The sequence below is a fragment of the Barbus barbus genome (genome assembly GCF_936440315.1).
Source record: "Barbus barbus genome assembly, chromosome: 38".
Lineage (NCBI taxonomy): Eukaryota > Metazoa > Chordata > Actinopteri > Cypriniformes > Cyprinidae > Barbus > Barbus barbus.
Window position 1 is genome coordinate 967,364 of NC_136716.1, and position 18,931 is coordinate 986,294.

The window sequence follows — 18,931 nt, forward strand, 5'->3', positions numbered from 1 at the left end:
AGTTTCTTCTCCTGCTCCTTGAAGGTTTCCTCCCTTCTTTTGGATATGCAAAATATATGGGTTTTGCGATGTTTTTTTGTGCTTGTCTGCTAATGTTGAGGAAATACATTTAAAACTAGAGTAGAAAATTATTTATTTTTACGCATTTAAAATGTTTAGTTTATATATCAGTCTCTCTCTCTGTGTGTATGTGTGTATATATATATATATATATATATATATATATATATATGTAAACATATTTATTTAAATATATTTCTTACTTTTATTCCATCTTGCAGTAGCTTATATCAGGTGTTGGGTTAAGATTAATTAATTAATTTCATTTACATTTAATCACGTAGCAGACATCCAAAGTGACTTATAAATGAGCACAATAGAAGCAATCAAAACCAAAAAAAGAGCAATAAAATGCAAGTGCTATGACAAGTCTCGGTTACCCAACACAGTAGCCTACATGTAGCATGGTTTATACACACACACACACACACACACACACATGTTGGGTTTCCATGTTTTATGGGGACATCCCATAGGCGTAATGGTTTTTATACTGTACAATCTGTATGTGCTATTGCCCTACACCAACCCAACGTCCTGGGGACCAAATGTCCCCACAAGGATAGTAATACCAGTAAATCTTAATCTTGTGGGGACATGTTTTGGTCCCCATGGGGAAACAAGCTTATAAATCATACAGCATAAAGTTTCCTGTGAGGGCTAAGTTTAGGTGCACCAGGTGCACACACACACACACACACACACACACACATACAAAGAAAACAACTAGATAGAATAGAAAAAGAATATAGAAAGCTAGCATTAGAGTTTTTTTAAGAAAAACAATTCATTAAATATTGTTTATATTTGATTTATTTTCTCCTTTTCTTATGTGCACTATTTCAGGCAGGTTATTTCAGCAGTGTACATCATTACACCAGTAGTTGGTGATTGGAGTGAGCATGTTTCTTGTGTGTTGTGAGTGAGTCACTGAATCATCAGTCAACTGATTCCTTCAAAACCCTCACAACTCTATAGTCATAAGCTTCTGGCAAATTCAAGAAATCCCACGTTCATTTATTTGAACTTTTATCAACTTTTAAAAACAAATAAATTAAGCGTTTCAACAACGTCTGTACAGGCCATATATATATATATATATATATGGCCTATATATGTACAGACGTATATATATATAGATATATAGATATATAAGGACTAATATGCTAATGAAAATACATGTTTATTGCAATTCTTCAACATGGAGTTTATATATATATATATATATTGTGCATACAAATTAAAGATTGTTATCCAACACCTGCTATCACCCGTGAGAGAAAACTATTTGCTCCTTTAAACGTAAAATTAGTTTGTGCCACCTTTAGCAGCAAGAACTGCAAACAAACTTTTCCGATAACTACAGATCAATCTTTTACAGCACAGTGGTGTATATTTATATATATATATATTACTTTTTTATCTGGTGACCCCCATTGTAAGAAGGTTGAATCCATGCTTGACAAGCTCCTGTCTCATCATCTCCACAGGCCTGTTCATTTGTTCTGGACCACCATGTCAACAATGCTCTTGTTTCATTTAAAATAATCGTGATTGTCCTCCTGAATAAACCCAAACTTAAATTCTGGAAAATGTTTGGACATTTACAGTAAATAACAGAAGTTGTCCCAGGAGGACTAAAAATCTGTACTATCAACAATCATAGTACAACACTTTATAAGTGTTTTGACAACCAATGACTCCCCCCAGCTTCTCTAAAGGAGAGGCCATGGTTTCTAACATGGTAAATTAAGGTAATTCTGCTTTCATTTGAAATGTGTCTACTTCTCCTTCCACCCAGCTGTCCACTTCCTCTCTGTCCATGTCTTTCAGTTTCTCCTCATGCTCTTACCACTACATCAGTGCCTTCCTCTCTGCTCTTCTCTTCTGCCTCTCCTTCTCCTCTCCTCTTTTCTCACATCTTCCTCTCTACTCTTCTCTTCTGCCTCTCCTTCTCCTCTCCTCTTTTCTCACATCTTCCTCTCTGCTCATCTCTTCTGCCTCTCCTTCTCCTCTCCTCTTTTCTCACATCTTCCTCTCTACTCTTCTCTTCTGCCTCTCCTTCTCCTCTCCTCTTTTCTCACATCTTCCTCTCTGCTCATCTCTTCTGCCTCTCCTTCTCCTCTCCTCTTTTCTCACATCTTCCTCTCTACTCTTCTCTTCTGCCTCTCCTTCTCCTCTCCTCTTTTCTCACATCTTCCTCTCTGCTCTTCTCTTCTGCCTCTCCTTCTCCTCTCCTCTTTTCTCACATCTTCCTCTCTGCTCATCTCTTCTGCCTCTCCTTCTCCTCTCCTCTTTTCTCACATCTTCCTCTCTACTCTTCTCTTCTGCCTCTCCTTCTCCTCTCCTCTTTTCTCACATCTTCCTCTCTGCTCATCTCTTCTGCCTCTCCTTCTCCTCTCCTCTTTTCTCACATCTTCCTCTCTGCTCTTCTCTTCTGCCTCTCCTTCTCCTCTCCTCTTTTCTCACATCTTCCTCTCTGCTCATCTCTTCTGCCTCTCCTTCTCCTCTCCTCTTTTCTCACATCTTCCTCTCTGCTCATCTCTTCTGCCTCTCCTTCTCCTCTCCTCTTTTCTCACATCTTCCTCTCTGCTCTTCTCTTCTGCCTCTCCTTCTCCTCTCCTCTTTTCTCACATCTTCCTCTCTGCTCATCTCTTCTGCCTCTCCTTCTCCTCTCCTCTTTTCTCACATCTTCCTCTCTGCTCTTCTCTTCTGCCTCTCCTTCTCCTCTCCTCTTTTCTCACATCTTCCTCTCTGCTCTTCTCTTCTGCCTCTCCTTCTCCTCTCCTCTTTTCTCACATCTTCCTCTCTACTCATCTCTTCTGCCTCTCCTTCTCCTCTCCTCTTTTCTCACATCTTCCTCTCTGCTCTTCTCTTCTGCCTCTCCTTCTCCTCTCCTCTTTTCTCACATCTTCCTCTCTGCTCTTCTCTTCTGCCTCTCCTTCTCCTCTCCTCTTTTCTCACATCTTCCTCTCTACTCATCTCTTCTGCCTCTCCTTCTCCTCTCCTCTTTTCTCACATCTTCCTCTCTACTCATCTCTTCTGCCTCTCCTTCTCCTCTCCTCTTTTCTCACATCTTCCTCTCTGCTCATCTCTACCTGTTACACTCCTCATCTTCCCTCTCATTACATCCCTTTCTCTACCAACTGCACCACATTATAGACCTGCACCCCCCCCCCCCCCCACTTTAATTGTAATTATTTTTATTTATATTTTATTATTATCATTTGCATATTCGTTCTTGCTCTTTGTATACTTTCCCTTTTATTATTACTCGAAAGCAATTGTCATAAATGTGTAAACGATTAGGAAAAGTGCATTTTCTGTGTTGAGTGTGATTAAACGAGTAGTTATCAGTTTAGGGCCAATCGAAAATATATCATGTTCATTTGATAGAATGACAAATGACCGAGTTGTGTTTGTTGTGTTTGGACAAATGGTACATTAATGTTTGTGATTTGTGTAAAACCTTTTTTCATATATTTTAAAGTATTGGTTGGTTGTATTAACTGTTGTGAAAACATTTGAGAGTTTTGTGCACATTGTTTTGAGAAAATGATTTGATGATTTGTAATTTGTATTAAATGAAAACGTACAATCTGTTTAGGACAATTACAAAGTGTTAGATCACTGTGTTAACTGTTTTGGGAACAGTGGCCTGAGTTTGGAGAAATGTGTCAAATCGATTGAGAAAAACTGTGAAAGATTTGTTAATAAACCACACCACCACCCGCTGAAGCCTATATAAAACCAAAATGCAAGGTAATACTGTGGTAATACTAATAGAAAAAAAGTATAAATAGATTTTGTACAGAACTACGTTTGCATCTGTAAAATATTACAGCTGGATTCTCAACTGACTGAATGACTAAAATTCATATATGCATTTCTTAACCTTCTTAGACGGGTAATTGGCAATATTTTTAATTTAGCAGGTTAGATGCTGGTATATTACTGACATTGGTTATGCTGGATATTAGCTCGTCTTGACCAGTAGCCCTTACGGAAATTAACCATGGTTTTACTGCAAATAAAACCAAAAAACATGGTTATTAGTTCAACAATAGTAACCACAAATTAACCATAGTTTATGGTATTTGTAGTAAAACTGTGGTAATACCAATAGCAATACGCCAAAAAAACAAAAACAAGGTTACTACACCCTTACTATAATAAAACCATGCTTAATTTTCATAAGGGAGAGCAATGCATGACTGACTGACCAAAACCAGCATGATTGTGCTCAAAAAACACCTCATTTATAACCAGCAACAACAACTGGTCATTTTTCATGAAGGGACACAAAGCTTATATGGCAGTGCATTTTTATTGCTGGACCTTTACCTTTGACACGTGCCATTAGTGTATTGAGGATAGTATTTATTATCCAGTAAAATCTGTTGTCAACAGGTGCTACATAACTGTAATTTTATTAGGCCTGTGGGTGGATGTGCTTTGGCCAACTGATAGAGAAGATGTGCTGCCATCTTCTGGTTCTATGCTGCTAATTTCTGAAAGAAATGGTGTAGTAAACACATGTGTATAAAAATTGTTTTGTGATGACCTCTGGTGAGCAAAAAATAGATTTTTGACTTACCAAATATGAACATTGTTTTTGTTGTGTGTGGGTGAGTGTGTTTGTGATTTTTGTTGAGATTGCTAGCGGATAAGTAGAGGTAAATAATCTGATCAAAATAATCTGGAAAAATCAGGCTGATACATAAGTATGTCTGCAATTGGTTTATGTTTGTTAAACCCGTTTTACCTCATTTGTGAGGAATTTTTGATTTAATCTTTAAAGCACATTACAATTAGAACAGTTTCCATGTGTTTGTTATTACATTTGATCATTTGCTTTCAATATAACGCCAAAATCGTAATTTTCCCCAGTTTATTCTGAAAAAGATTTAAATTGCTTTTAAAACAAGACAAATTTTTCAGTTTGTTAATATGCATGTGTAAACACACGCATAAAGATACTTTCTAAACATTACCCTAAAGGTCTACACAGATTAAAACAGCATCTTCACAACATGTCATCCTTCTAAATAACTCATTTGCAAAATCATTTGGCTTCCATACCAGGCCTAGAAGAACAGCTTATTTTTGGCCAGAAAAGTGCTTATTGAGGATGCCCTTCGCTGTGTCGAGGGCGGCATCAGCGGGCACTGGAATATGAGGGGCGATGCCAGCACCCTCCCAGGAAGGGCCCTGAGCAGTGTCTGAATGGCTGATTGGAACAGACAGAAAGATATCGCTTTCACCAACACTGAAGGTCTCTGGGGGGTGACAACCTCCATGGGTTGTCTCACCGATAATCATTGCACGTCCCAGCCTCTTCATGATAAAAACAAACTCCTCAGCGGCACCAGCGGTCACACCACCGGTGAGGACTATCACACTCTTTTTGCTGCCGTATCTCCTGCCTATAAAGAGTAGAAATGCACTGTTCATTTTGCAGTATTATACAGTGGTGGCCAAACACTGGTATTTTCACCAGAAAAAATGGTTTTAAGTCAGTTATTTTTATCGTTTGCTGTTGTGTGTCAGTAGGAAATATTTTTCTAATCATTCATTTAGCCATTAATAGTAATAATCCAGTGAGATGTTTGAGATCTGATCTGATCATCATCAGTCTGTCTGGAGTGACATGAAGAAACAGAACAAACTGAGACTAAATCCAGAAGAACTGTGTCTCCAAGACGCTTCAAGAAACCTCCTGCGAAGCTACAGAGCTGTTAACAGTTTTAGGCTCTTGTGTAAAAATGCTGTAAAATGAGGATGCTGTCAAAAATTGATTTTCTTGATCAATTAACTTCTATGAACTAAATGAAATCAACATTTGGTGTGAGCATGTGTTTAAAGCAGCTGTTGTCCTCGGTGCACTTGAGCAGAGTTTCTCAGGAGCTTTGCAGGAGGTTTCTTGAAGCGTCTTGGAGACACAGTTCTTCTGGATTTAGTCTCAGTTTGTTCTGTTTCTTCAGGTCATTCCAGACAGACTGATGATGATCAGATCAGATCTCAAAAATCTTTTTTTTTTGGGTAAAAACAAGATGTTTGTTTGTAAGGAAAATAAATCATAAGACAAAATGCTTAAGCACTGTATATTAATTGGAAAGTTTAGCCTTTGTTAACTAGTTTATTTAGTCTCAATGTTTATGACCACTTTAGTTTTGTTGAAAGCATTTTGTAGCACTGAGCAATGATTAATCATGATTAAAAATGGTCTGTATTATATATGTGTGTGCACTGTGTATATTTATTATGTATATATAAAGACACACACGTAGAGTATATATTTTGAAAATATTTACATGTATTAACATGCATTTATTTATATTCATATAATTTGTATTATATATAAATATATTTAATATATAGACATAACATATTTTTCTTAAATATTTACATGCATGTGTGTGTATTTATATGTACATAATAAATATACACAGCACACACACATATAGAATGTATACAGAAACTTTTATTTTGGATGTGATTAATCGTTGCCCAACACTAATTTTAAGCAATAAAACATTAAAAAGAGTCTAAATATATTCTCTTTGGATTATGGTCCTGAGGAAAATAAGGTCAAGCTTTCAAAGGTAACGTCTGGGTCAGGCTAATGGCATTATTACACAGCTAAACAGTTGTCCATTTAATGAACACTAAGATGCACTTGGCTGGCCTCATTACATGAAACCGTAACATAGAGTTCGTACATCGACAATTTGGTGCAGTAACGTATATATGGATGTATATGGATTTGATTGTATAATATTCAATGCATTACTAAATAAGATCATTTATTCACTCTTTGGTAAAAACTGTGTGTTATTCAAAGGCAGAACAGTCATGCTTATAGATTTTCTCCCTCTATTCTTATAGCATTAGTGTGAATTTCGAGGCCCAGGCCACTTTTACAGGATGGGATTATATAACTCACATTCACTCAGCACTAATTGGTGCTGCACTGTTAATCTTGTTTTATCTTTTAATGCTCAGAGTCTTATGCAATTCTATCTGCTGATTCCACGTGGCCAATCAGTGATTGCCAATCTCTTTTTAAGATGGCTGGAGTTTTGTCCAGTGTATCTGTGCGAGGAAATGTTTCTAAGCTGGAGAAACAGGTTAGCATGACTTATCTGTCCTTGAGTTGTTTATGATCTAGAGAACGGCTGTATTGATTTAAAAGCAAATGATGTAAAAATGAACAAAGCAAAAAATGACCAGAATCGTTCAAATGCTATGACGTTTGTGCCCTCATAAATTATAAGGGTAGATTTTGTTTATTGTTTGAGGATCATGCAACTTAACTTCGTATGAATGTTACAAGCATCACCTTTAGGGTTGTTCAAATTGTCAGCACCATCTGAAAGCTTTGAACTGCTTTGCCTGACTGAAAGGGGAGCCCAAACTGAAATAGCTTTGATGCATTTTATTGATAAAATATAAAACAATTCATAAATTAATAAAATAACCATTGCAAAACTAAATATTTTGTATGTAAATAAATATATGCCAGAAATACATAAGCAAAAACAATTGACTATATACAGTACACATTTCTTTTTGTGAGGAAAAAAAAAATTAATAAATGAAAAAATAGATATAGTCTGTTGGAAAATGTATGTAAGCACAATAAGTACAATAAGTACAGGAAGAACAAATACATTGATAAGTTATATTCATGGGAGTGACTTTAGGGATCAATGTTTTCAATCCTGAATGTTTTGGTCTGGAACTAGTGGGAGGTATTGCGTAAAAACGTAAATTATACAAGCATTTCCCTAAATATATTTGGGCTGTTTAGAGCATTGGCATTGGCCCTGGCAAAATGCTCATTATGAACCATCCATCTAGTTTATCTAGTGACCCTAGACATGATTTTAAAATGCTTGGGAACTGCTCTCATAGATGTGGACCTGACATGAACTCTATGCAGTAACATATGTGCCAACACTGTCAGCTCCTTCTATACTTTCACTGCAATTTTTGCTGATCTGAATCTTATATGCATATTTATAGCAGTCTACCTGAAAAATACCTCATCCTGTTTAATGGCACAAGCATTGGGGCCATTACTCTATCGCCCTCTTGAGGTTTCTTGCTAGTATGTACTACGCACGCTTGGCCAAGCATTGGCATCTGTTTCTGCATACTTGTGGAGAGTATGTTTCTGTATTAAAATGTAAAACAAAAATCCTTGGGAGGGAATATCGCTCCTGATGTTTTGGTCTATGTCCCAGATGCTGTCAAATCCTAGAAATGCCCCTGTGTCCCGGGGTATATACTAGTGGACATAAATGAAATGAAAACACAAAAGCATTTTAATCAAGTTAGGGAAGCTGACTTTAACCAAAACCTCATAATTAAAAATTTTGCTTAATATAACAACTACACCCTTAAAAAGGGTCTTTATTGTCATTTATGGAAAAACCTTTAACATCCATGGAACCTTTCCATTCCACAAAAGTTACTTTATGCATTTTTATAAATAAAGCGATGCCATAAAAGAACCATTTTTGGTTCTCCAAAGAACCTTTCAGTGGTCAATTCTTAAAAGAACCATTTTTTTTAGTGTGAAGAATATTTTAATAATCTGAAGAAATCTTTTTGTGCAATGGAAAGGTTCCATGGATGCTAAAGTTTCTTCATGGAACCATCGATGCCATCGAAAAAAAGCTTTTCGGATTATTAAAATGTTCTTCACACTAAGGATAAAACTGTTCTTTTAAAACAGTTCACTGAAAGGTTCTTTGCAACAACCCCCCTTTAAAGCATTTATTTTTAAGAGTGTATTTCACAAATGGGCAGTGTTGGGGAGTAAAGTTACATGTAACAGAATTACCTAATTTAATTACACAATAAATGTAACTGTAATTGGTTACAGTTACTGAGAAAAAATGGGTAATTAAATTAGTTATTTATTACAAAGGGGATTACATCTAAATACACACACACACACACACACACACACACACACACACTTAATTGATTTCTTTCCAAATTTGCATCGACTGCTCTAAAATACGAGATACCAATGTTTCAGGAGTTTAGTACACAGAATAGGACACATGATTATTTGATAACTGTTTTATTTCCTATTTGTGTTTATGCATATGATTTAGTTTTTAAGATGAACCATTTTTTCCAAGGCATTGTTAGATGCCAGTGTTTCCTGTTTCTTATGCAAAGATTTGATTTCAAAAACAGTATCATAACTATGAAACTATATCTTATCATTTTCAATCTGTATTTTACCTCAGAATGATCTCAAAATAAGAAGAGGTGCTAAAGTCTGATTTTGTGATGTCTGTGCTTTACAGTGTTTGTCAGCTGCTTGCACACTAAACCTTCACTCATCACAGTTTCTGAAAGCTGTCACTCAAACAGCAGAAGCACACACCAAATCTGCAAAACCAGACACTAATTCAGTAAAATGAAATTATTATAATCTCAATTCAAGTGATAACGGATTTTGACAGTCTTGATAGTAACCAGTGTTGAGTGCTACTGTAAGATGAACCCTGCCTGCTTTAATAAAATAATCAACAGTTGAAAACATTCATTAGAAATTTTAGAAAAGTAATCAGTTACATTACTTTAATAAAGTAACTTACATTTATTACATTTTAAACAGGGTACCTTGTAATCTGTAACCTTCCCAACACTGTGAATCAGAATGATAAAACAAATGCTGGTGCAAAGATGTTTTATACAGATGCACGGATAAGCAAGAAAAATTACCTACATCCACACTTTGCTACTTTCATCTCCTCATAGAGATGTCGGACCGTAATGACACCCTTTTCTTGATACATAACTGCAATTGGATCCAGCTTGGTTGGGACGCAACATGCCATGTTTGCCTTTTTGGGATTGCTCAGGTTAACCAGAGTTTGGATGATTGCATGTTTGGAGGGGGTTACATCATCTGTGAGGGGGAAATAACACACGCCTTTGCACTCATAAGCATCGTACTCAGACGGGGCCACGATCCATTTGTCCCATCCGATGTCTTTGAAGTTCACCTTCAGAGAAGTTCTCCGACAGTAATTGTTAGTCGCTTTCCTCTTTCTCCTGAGGTGCTGGTTCACAGGAACGTGATCCTTCTCATGAAGAAGCATCTCCTTTACCTCTTTCATCGATTCTCCCTTTCTGTTCCCAAAATTATCGGAAAAAACTATTAAGACTGCCGAGCTGTTGTGCTCTAAAGCCAGGCTTATGCCCAGGGCTTCACAGTCTTGTTCGATCTCCACCTGGAGTTCACCGGCCCCGCGTCCAGATCCCTGCCAGCTCCTGACAGCCCTGCTCACGTCAAAAACCTCCCATGCGTTTCTGCCCTCGGTTACGTCTCTCCCATCCAGAAGAGTTAAAATATTTGCGCTCTGCTCATAATCTACATCATAAACATTGATGGAAGCGAACAGATCAGCGCAAGTGATTTTACTTCTTTCCCAGAGAGTGAACAGCCTCAGCTGGACTGATGTGATCTCTTCATGATTTGAGATGGAAACGTTGAATAGCAGTCTGTGTTGTGTTTTGTTGCCCTGTCTAATTGAATAAATAACATCTGCAGAGAACATGAAATAGAGATTAATAAATCTTTCCACTAATAACCAAGTCATTATTGGTATGGAGAAGGTGAATGCTCTGGCTTTGGATACAGAAACATTGACTCCTCGTCTTCCCAGAATCTAATGCATCTGCCTCAGAGATCGTGAGCTTTCTTTATGTACTTACCCTGTATGACGAAGCTTCGGATGACATCCGACCGAGGGATGGAAGTCTTGTCAGAAGCATATTTATTATAGAGCTCGATCATGAACTGAGGAGGCTGAACCTTTCGGTGTTCTTGCGGCACACCTGATAAATTCAGCTTCCTCAAAAAGTCTTCTTTCATGAAGCCCAAAGAGTTAAAGTCATTTTCTTCCTCAATGTTTTGCTCTTCTCCCTGAATGAGCATGGCATCTTCTAAAGCGTTGATTTCGCCTAAAGATTTCCCCTTGCAAAGCCCAACTGAAGTAGCAATATTGATTGACAGCATGAGGAGCAAATATCTCAAACTCTGCATCTTCGTTTAGTTTCTCAAATGGATAGGTGACTTTCCGCTGCAAGTTTTACATCTGACTTTGGTTTGTGGATGATCCTTTGAAATCGGGGTTCTTCAGGTTCTTTCCCATGGCCCACACACTCTGGAAACCAAAATAGTAGCATAGCTATTCTTATCTTTGACACTGATGTCGTAGTTTGAGCCTTGTTATCTTGAGGAAGCTTGTAGTTAATGAGGGTTCTGTAAACACTTTGGGAACAGACTTATGAAAACTAATGAGTGAGATTTAACAACCCTTATTTACAGGTTCTTACAAAAGCAACTCCATTGTATGTTTGTGTGTGTATATAAGATGCTTCAACTAATCAGCCTCAGCTATGATAAATATTAACATTATATAGATTCCAGTGCTTCCTTTCATTTTTATAAACTTCAAAAGCTGGAATCTGGTTGTGCAAGGGTTAATGGGTCTGAGTTGAACTTTGCTCTATTGTTGCAAACAGTCTACATTCCTAATACAACTCATTAGGTCTTTATTCACAAAAAGTCCTCCAGGATTTCAGAAAAAACAGTGGTTTAAGAATCTGGCTAAAGAAATGTTTGCATAAAATTCTGTAAACAATACAGTTTGAAAAAATAAATAATAACAATTGACATGTAATTGCTATTAAATACAAAACTCTTCTTTGATAAAGTATCACACATCTTTGACATAACCTCTGGGATGTTGTTTATTTTAAAACTTGAATAATAATTAATATGTAATTCAATTGCTTTTCTATAGATATGGCTAATCGATTTATCTGCTCTAATTTAGACCTCATAGGGAAAACTTTAATATCACAAAGCACTAGATGGCAGCATTATGCTGAATTTCGTTCATATTATCTGTCTTCTCACAAATGACCAAAAATAATCTGCAGTTTCTCTCCATTCAAGATCCCAGGTGTTTAAATCATAGGTTGAAGTTCTACAAATCAAATAAAAACCTCCAGTTTATAAGGATTTATGGTAAGACTTTACAAAAATGTTTAATTTGTTAACATTGGGTAACTGCTTTAGTTAACATGAAGTTACTGACTTTGTTATTAAACTTTGTTTGTTCATTTCTACTAATAAGTTTTAAAATGAAAAGTCATTTGTTTACATTAGTTAATGCTCCATGAGCTAACATGAACAAACAATGAACCGTATTTTTATGAACAAAGATATATTAACAAAATATATTGCTCATGCTGCCTAATGCATTAATAAATGAAACCTTATTGCAAAGTGTTATGGGATTTATTTACAGAAATCCAATATCCAAACGAAAACAGTTCTGCTTACTATATGTTACAATAAGGTTTATATACAATTAATTCCAGAAGAAAGAGTGGAAAGAGGATACAATGTTTGTGTCCAAAGATCCTATATTATTTGAGGTGTTGAGGTCTTATTTGCAGAGATAAACGTTCATTTGTGTCACACGTGCTTCAGCAGTTCTTCAGCTGAGTTTGTTGTGTTTATTGATGTCCGTTAGTTAGTTATCGACAGGCGCAGGTCTCCACAGACATGCTGGGATAGACCTTCACGACCATGTTTCTGCTGGAGTCCAGGAAAAGCACAGCCAGAGAGCTCATCTTGTCCGGGACGCAGCACGGCTCTGGGACTCCAGGGACGATCCCTACGGCTCTCACTATACTCTGGATGGTGGCGTGATTGGACGGATGAACAACCTGCATTTAAAGAAGTAAATGTTGGAGAAAAACTGTTGCCTGTTAACAAGACAGTGTTACATGCATGAAAGCCTTTCTTAAAGGGATAGTTCACCCAAAAATGAAAAGCTCTCAGATCAGAAAGCTCTCAGATTTCATCAAAAACATCTTAATTTGTGTTCTGAAGATAAACGGAGGTCTTTGGGACAACTAATTAATGACAGAATTTTCATTTTTAGGTGAACTATCCCTTTAAGGCTGATGATACACAGGGCAACTTTTTTTGTGCACTTTGAGAATAGGTAACAAATTTCTATCTGGATACTTTAGATTGGTCGTGGGTTCTGTGTCTCACCTGGTTGCCCGTTGACAGCAACATTAACCAAAGTTGCCCCGTGTATCATCAGCCTAAGACCCATTCTCAGTAGGAACGATCACTTTAAAGAGAACTTTAACAATAACCATATTAGTGCCAATGCACAATAAAATTCTGCTGCAGTTTTATCATCTGCAACTTTAAATGCTCGGTTTTAAAGTCAGGTGGATTCTGATTGGCTGTCAGTGTTTTTATCATTCATCAGCTGAAAAAAAAAATCATAATTCCAATGATATTGTTCCTCTGTGCCTTTATTTTTTTCCCTGTTCTCTTCTTAAAATGTTATCGTTATCATTTTAGTTATCGTCTCTGGTGTGAACGGGCCTGTGGTCCCATATGGAGAACTATAATGCACAAAATATGAAAATATGTTTGATATTTTATATTTGATATGTGCATTCATGTCCTAATTTCGTATTTACAAGTTGGGAAAGATGTTCAGATGTAAAAAAAAAGTTTGGGAATGCCTGCATTGCATGTAGATAAGAAATAACATGAATTTGTGCATTTTACAGTAATGAGTTTGAAAGACAAAAGCCTTCCAAAGAAATAGTAATACATGGTTAAATAACTTTCTGAGTGATAATTCAAATATTTATCAGTAGTTGATGCAATGTTAAAACACTTCTTAAGCCAGATTTTATGTTTTATACTATATATATATATATATATATATATATATATATATGTTAAATTCTTTTTAACAAATTTACTATCAATACAGATGCTGTATTGATTGCATATGATGTCTTTTTTCACTGACATGCCTCCAATGATCCAACATGACTTGAACATGCCATGTTCTAATAACAAATTTGCACAGTGATTATATAGGCTATAACTGTCTCTTATTACATTGAGCTATGGAATACTTTATTCTCCTTGGTCAGTTACATTATTAAGGGCCGCCCATTCCAATGTGCTACTTTCCCATTGTTTCTCTGTGTAAACATGCACTAGATGGACTCGTATGACCAATTCACTCACGTCTTTTGCAGCGTCTCACACATGAGTGCCGAGTTTTTAAGACGCCGTGTCAAGTTAAAATTATTTCAACTTTTACAGGCAGCACCACTCATCAATGTCAGTTCCAAAACAGTGGACCAATCAGAAGACCCTAGAGGCGGGGCAAGCATTGCAAGTTGGCATGGCAACTGTTTTATTTGACTGCAACACAGCGGAGGTGCTCTGTGCTGCTCTTAAAAAACAAAAACATTCCTGAGCACTGCATCTTGAAGTATGACATGTTCTGTGTGAATGGCCCATCAGGACCTGATCCCATTGGCTCAAATAACGTTTAATGGACACTCTCTTTAACGCCTGATTACAATTCCTACAAAATCACCTTATGATATATGCCATCTGAACTATGTTACGTTTTAGTTAGGTTACATACTAGCATTGCATACAGATTTATGATTAACCTGATAGCTTCCCTTACGAAAATTAGCCATGCTTTTACTACAAATAAAACCAAAAAATCATGGCTACTTTAGTTAAACAATGGTAACCACAAATAAACAATGTTTTTGCTACACTAACCATAGTTTAACCATGGTATATGTAGTACAAATGTGGTTATAAAAGTGGTAATCAATGCGCCAAAAAAAAACATGGTTACTACACATTTACTACAATAAAACCATGGTTAATTTTAGTAAAGGTTATCTTATTTGCATTTACAGAAAATGTATTGACTGCATTCAGTGTAATTACACGTGTTAAATGGCCAAATACTCTCTCATACATACAGCTGGCACCATCGTGCAACTCATTTATCGATTATAGTGAAAATTAATTTTCAGTGTTAACTGACCCTTTGCAAAAACCCGCCCTCCTTAGTTACTGTTGCTATGTCTGACAAGCCATGCCACTCTCACACTTCACATAATGTTCTCACGCAGTAAATAATACATCGCGGAGCAAAGAGGAAACTGACAACACACCGCCAGACAAGACAGAGCAGGTTACTTCTGGTCTTTTTTTCACAAGAAATTTAAACAATAAATACTGTTTTGTGGCTCTTTAATGTGTCGTGACAGATTGCTATATTGTCTTAGTTCAAGCGGCATGTGAACTGAGAGTCTTTTCATGTTTACTTAACGTATGATATAAACATGAATGAACATCAGAAGGTGTTTTATTTCAACCGTGGAAAGACGTCAGTGTGCATTGACAAGGTTTAGTCCACCAAAGTTTATCTACTCTCCTGTCTGATTTGTTTGTCGGACAAGATGGCGGATTCAGCGTTATGATTGGTCAGATCGCCTGTCAGTCAAGCTCTTAGCGAACGGTCAGTTAATTAATCAGTGTTCATCTTGCTTGGACAATTGTGTTGTATGTTAGAACAGGCTATTTTTCTAAGACAATAAACAGGGGAAATGATTGCAGCCCAAATCAATATTTAATTTCCACATATTTATTTTCTCTTGGTGAGCCGTGGATTAAGAGAGAAAATGAACAGTCACCTGGTAATTATCACAAAATACACTGACCTTTGGGATTGGGAATCCGCACGTTCCTGCGCAGTAGTAGGCATCAAATGCTTTCGGCGCCAATATCCATTCGCTCCAACCGATGTCGGCAAAGTCCACCCTCAGGTAACGGCGCGAACACATTCGTGGCTCACTCCACTGCTTGCGTCTGGCTTTTTTCATGGTCTTCTCGTCAAAGCTGAGCTCCCTCAACCCTCTCAGTCCTCCGTGATTTTCCTGACCTTTCGACAAGGATTTGGGCTTGTTCACAAAAAAGGCATTGTCCCATATCTCCCTGCTCTTAGGATCATTATATTGGATGTCAGGTAGGTAGTTACTCTGCAGGTGATCTACTTCCCTTCTGATTCTAGAGTTCAGTGAAGATGGAGGTGCTTTGGTTCTGGTGTCCTTGTGCACAGGAGATGGACTGTATCTCTGTAGACTTACAGCAACACTGTTCGGCTCTGTTATGGCAATGTCATCGGCGTATAGAAGAATGAACGGCAGGCTGTGAGGAGACAAGCGATCCTGACGTCTCTGATGCCCAAAGTCAAACTCAACACTAATCGAGAGCTCGCCGTTCACACGGGCTTGTTTGATAGCTGATGATACGTCCGTAATCTGCCAAAGCCCCTTTCTATTAGGAGACAATGTGATGTTGCTCAGCTGCGAGGGGACGGCAGCGTTTGGTGATGTTCCCTTAATGATGAGATGTGTGATGGTAAGTGACTGAAGGTGCTGGAGACGGCATGAGGCTCCTCGGGAACGCCGGCAGGCCCAAGGCCGTTGACGAGCTTGTTGGTCAAGAAAGTGTAGCGTTGACATCAGTATCACCTCTGAATCGGGGATAGAGGTCAGGTTGAAGTGGAACACGACCTTGTGGTGGGAGATATCTGAAATACGACATTAAAAAACGGAACGAGAAGGTAATTGCTGCTCGTCAATATAGCGTTGGTTTTACGCTCATGCATGCATGTGATTGACCAGTAAAGTTTGCAGACAACATCCTCATAAACAACACATTTTTCACATTCTAGATTTAATATCTACGATTTACGAGGTAGTTTAATAAAAAGATAAACACGGCTCCCGAATCAGTTTCTGGACATATGGTAGTGTTTAGTGAGCGACTCTCAAGGTCTCTTTCTTTCTTTTTTTCTGTTTCCACTAATACCTTCTCAGTGTTTTAATAGCACACCTCCAGCGGAAACTTAGCAGCTCTGAATATATGGCCACCAAAACTGAAATAATGGGAAATTGCTTTCTGTGCATGTATTAACCAATGCTTATCATCAGGGACGGACTGGCCATCGGGAGCACTGGGATAATTCCCGATGGCCTGGAAGCCAATTTGGCCAGCTGCCCTAATTGGTTTTATTTATATATATATTTTTTATATTGTTGCTGTGTTTTTTTGTTGCCTGCTGAATGTACTAAAGTGATAATTTCCGAATTCACCATTCAATAATAAAACTCTAATAAATCATGAATTGGTTAGTCTTGACTGGCAACGCGAGTGGGTGGAAGTGCCCAGGTGAGGCTAAACTGTCCTGTTCAGGACTTCAACTTCAGGTCAGTTACCTGTAAACAAACTATTGTAGTTTTGCCTTTGTTTACTTAGTTAGGCATTAAACTGCTAGCAAATGTTAGCAATAGCAGCCAATTACTGCAAAATTACCATAAGGACATAATTACTATTTTGAATTTAGCAGACAAATATTCACATCGTTTTACAACAGGTTTAGAGGGAGCTAAGGCACAGACAGACAACAGCACAACACCTTCCAAAAATGAACCAAAAACCATGGTAACCACGGAATTATATTATATTTGAATATATATATATAACGTTGTTCATCAAAACTAAAATGATCATTAAAATCATTAAAACGTATCATTTTGGAAGTGAAAAAACAAACAAAGTGTAACATGAAATGTGATTTCATCAGCACAAACATTTCTATATTTGACGTTGTTTTTAACAGCAGTCTCAGACTTTGAAAGGTTTTTAGTTAGTTTCACTCACCTGGGACTCCTCTAAAGCTTCGGATTGTATTTATGCTCTGTTGTTGATGATGATGCTTCTTGCTGTATTTATCATAAACTCTGTACATGTTAACAGTCATCATGTCTCGAGCAGGACTGTGGAATGACGGCTGTGTTGCAGGAATATCTCCGTTCACTTCTGACGAGTTCACGAAGTAAACTTTGACGATGTTAAGATAGAGAAAAACGCGTGCCACCGCGCAAATTGATGCCATATTTATCCTCCGCAATCGCTTTAAAATGGATCAAACATGAGATGAAGCGGAGGAGTGCTGGAAAGCTCGGTTCTGCTGGTGAAATCCGTCTTCTGCAGCTGTGTGTCGGTGGAGGATGACTGGTGCTCGATGCTCTTACACTTGTTTCTCGCAGCTGAAGCGATGACAGATGATGACGCTTGAGTCATGTAGAAGCGTGAAGCATCATCCTGCGATACACTCTCTGTATTCCTCTGTCATTGCAATCGACTATTCACACTTTACCATTTAGCCTAAATGTGTGGACGCACTTAATCTGCTTTCTCTTTCATTTTAAAACGTTTTGAAATGAAGGCGATGCTTACAGCGTACACACATTTTCAAAACTTTGCCTCTTTTTTCTTTTTTTTTTCAGAACTTTACACAAATCCAAGAATTGCATACAAAATGCCTCACATCTCTTGCAAAATATGTTTTTATGCCAAAAATCATTAGGATATTAAGTAAAGATCATGTTCCATGAAGATATTTTGTAAATTTCCTACCATAAATATATCAAAACTTAATTTTTGATTAGTAATATGCATTGCTAAGAACTTCATTTGAACAACTTTAAAGGAGATTTTCTCAATATTTAGATTTTTTTGCTCCCTCAGATTCCAGATTTTCAAATAGTTGTATCTCAGCCAGATATTGCCTCAAATCTCAATTTAAAAAAATTGACCCTTATGACTGGTTTTGTGCTCCAGGGTCTTGGATATATCATATACACAGTTATTCAAAACCTAAAGCTCTTCTTTTATGAGCTCCATTCTGTACCAGATTGAAAGTAATTGGCAGAAAGATGTTGAAAAATAGATGTAAACACAAAAGCAAGATTGAAAGCAAACTTTTTTTTTACTGTAAGCATCTGTGGTTGTGAATACAGTATTACACAGTAAAGAAAAGCAATACATCAAGCTAGATGTGTAGATGTGTGTTTATAGGCCTGTTCTAAAGCATCTGTTCTGAAGTTGGGGTTCAGTAAA

The 18,931-nt window shown here is 37.2% G+C and overlaps 2 protein-coding genes across 2 annotated transcripts; both read right to left on the reverse strand.

Annotated features, from left to right (window-relative positions):
• Nucleotides 1-9,709: 9,709 nt before the first annotated feature.
• Nucleotides 9,710-11,137, reverse strand: LOC306858167 (growth/differentiation factor 2-like; the record flags this gene model as incomplete). Its single annotated transcript, XM_079398565.1, has 2 exons — nucleotides 9,710-10,636; nucleotides 10,807-11,137. The coding sequence occupies 2 exons, from the start codon at nucleotides 11,135-11,137 to the stop codon at nucleotides 9,807-9,809; spliced, it is 1,161 nt and encodes a 386-aa protein (XP_079254691.1). The 3' UTR covers nucleotides 9,710-9,806.
• A 493-nt stretch (nucleotides 11,138-11,630) lies between these two features.
• Nucleotides 11,631-18,076, reverse strand: LOC306857444 (growth/differentiation factor 10-like). Its single transcript, XM_079397389.1, has 3 exons — nucleotides 17,690-18,076; nucleotides 15,685-16,556; nucleotides 11,631-12,834 (listed from the first exon to the last, which is right to left on the reverse strand). Exons 1-3 carry the CDS (start codon nucleotides 17,922-17,924, stop codon nucleotides 12,643-12,645), a joined length of 1,299 nt encoding a protein of 432 aa, XP_079253515.1. The 5' UTR covers nucleotides 17,925-18,076; the 3' UTR covers nucleotides 11,631-12,642.
• Between the last annotated feature and the right edge of the window lie 855 nt (nucleotides 18,077-18,931).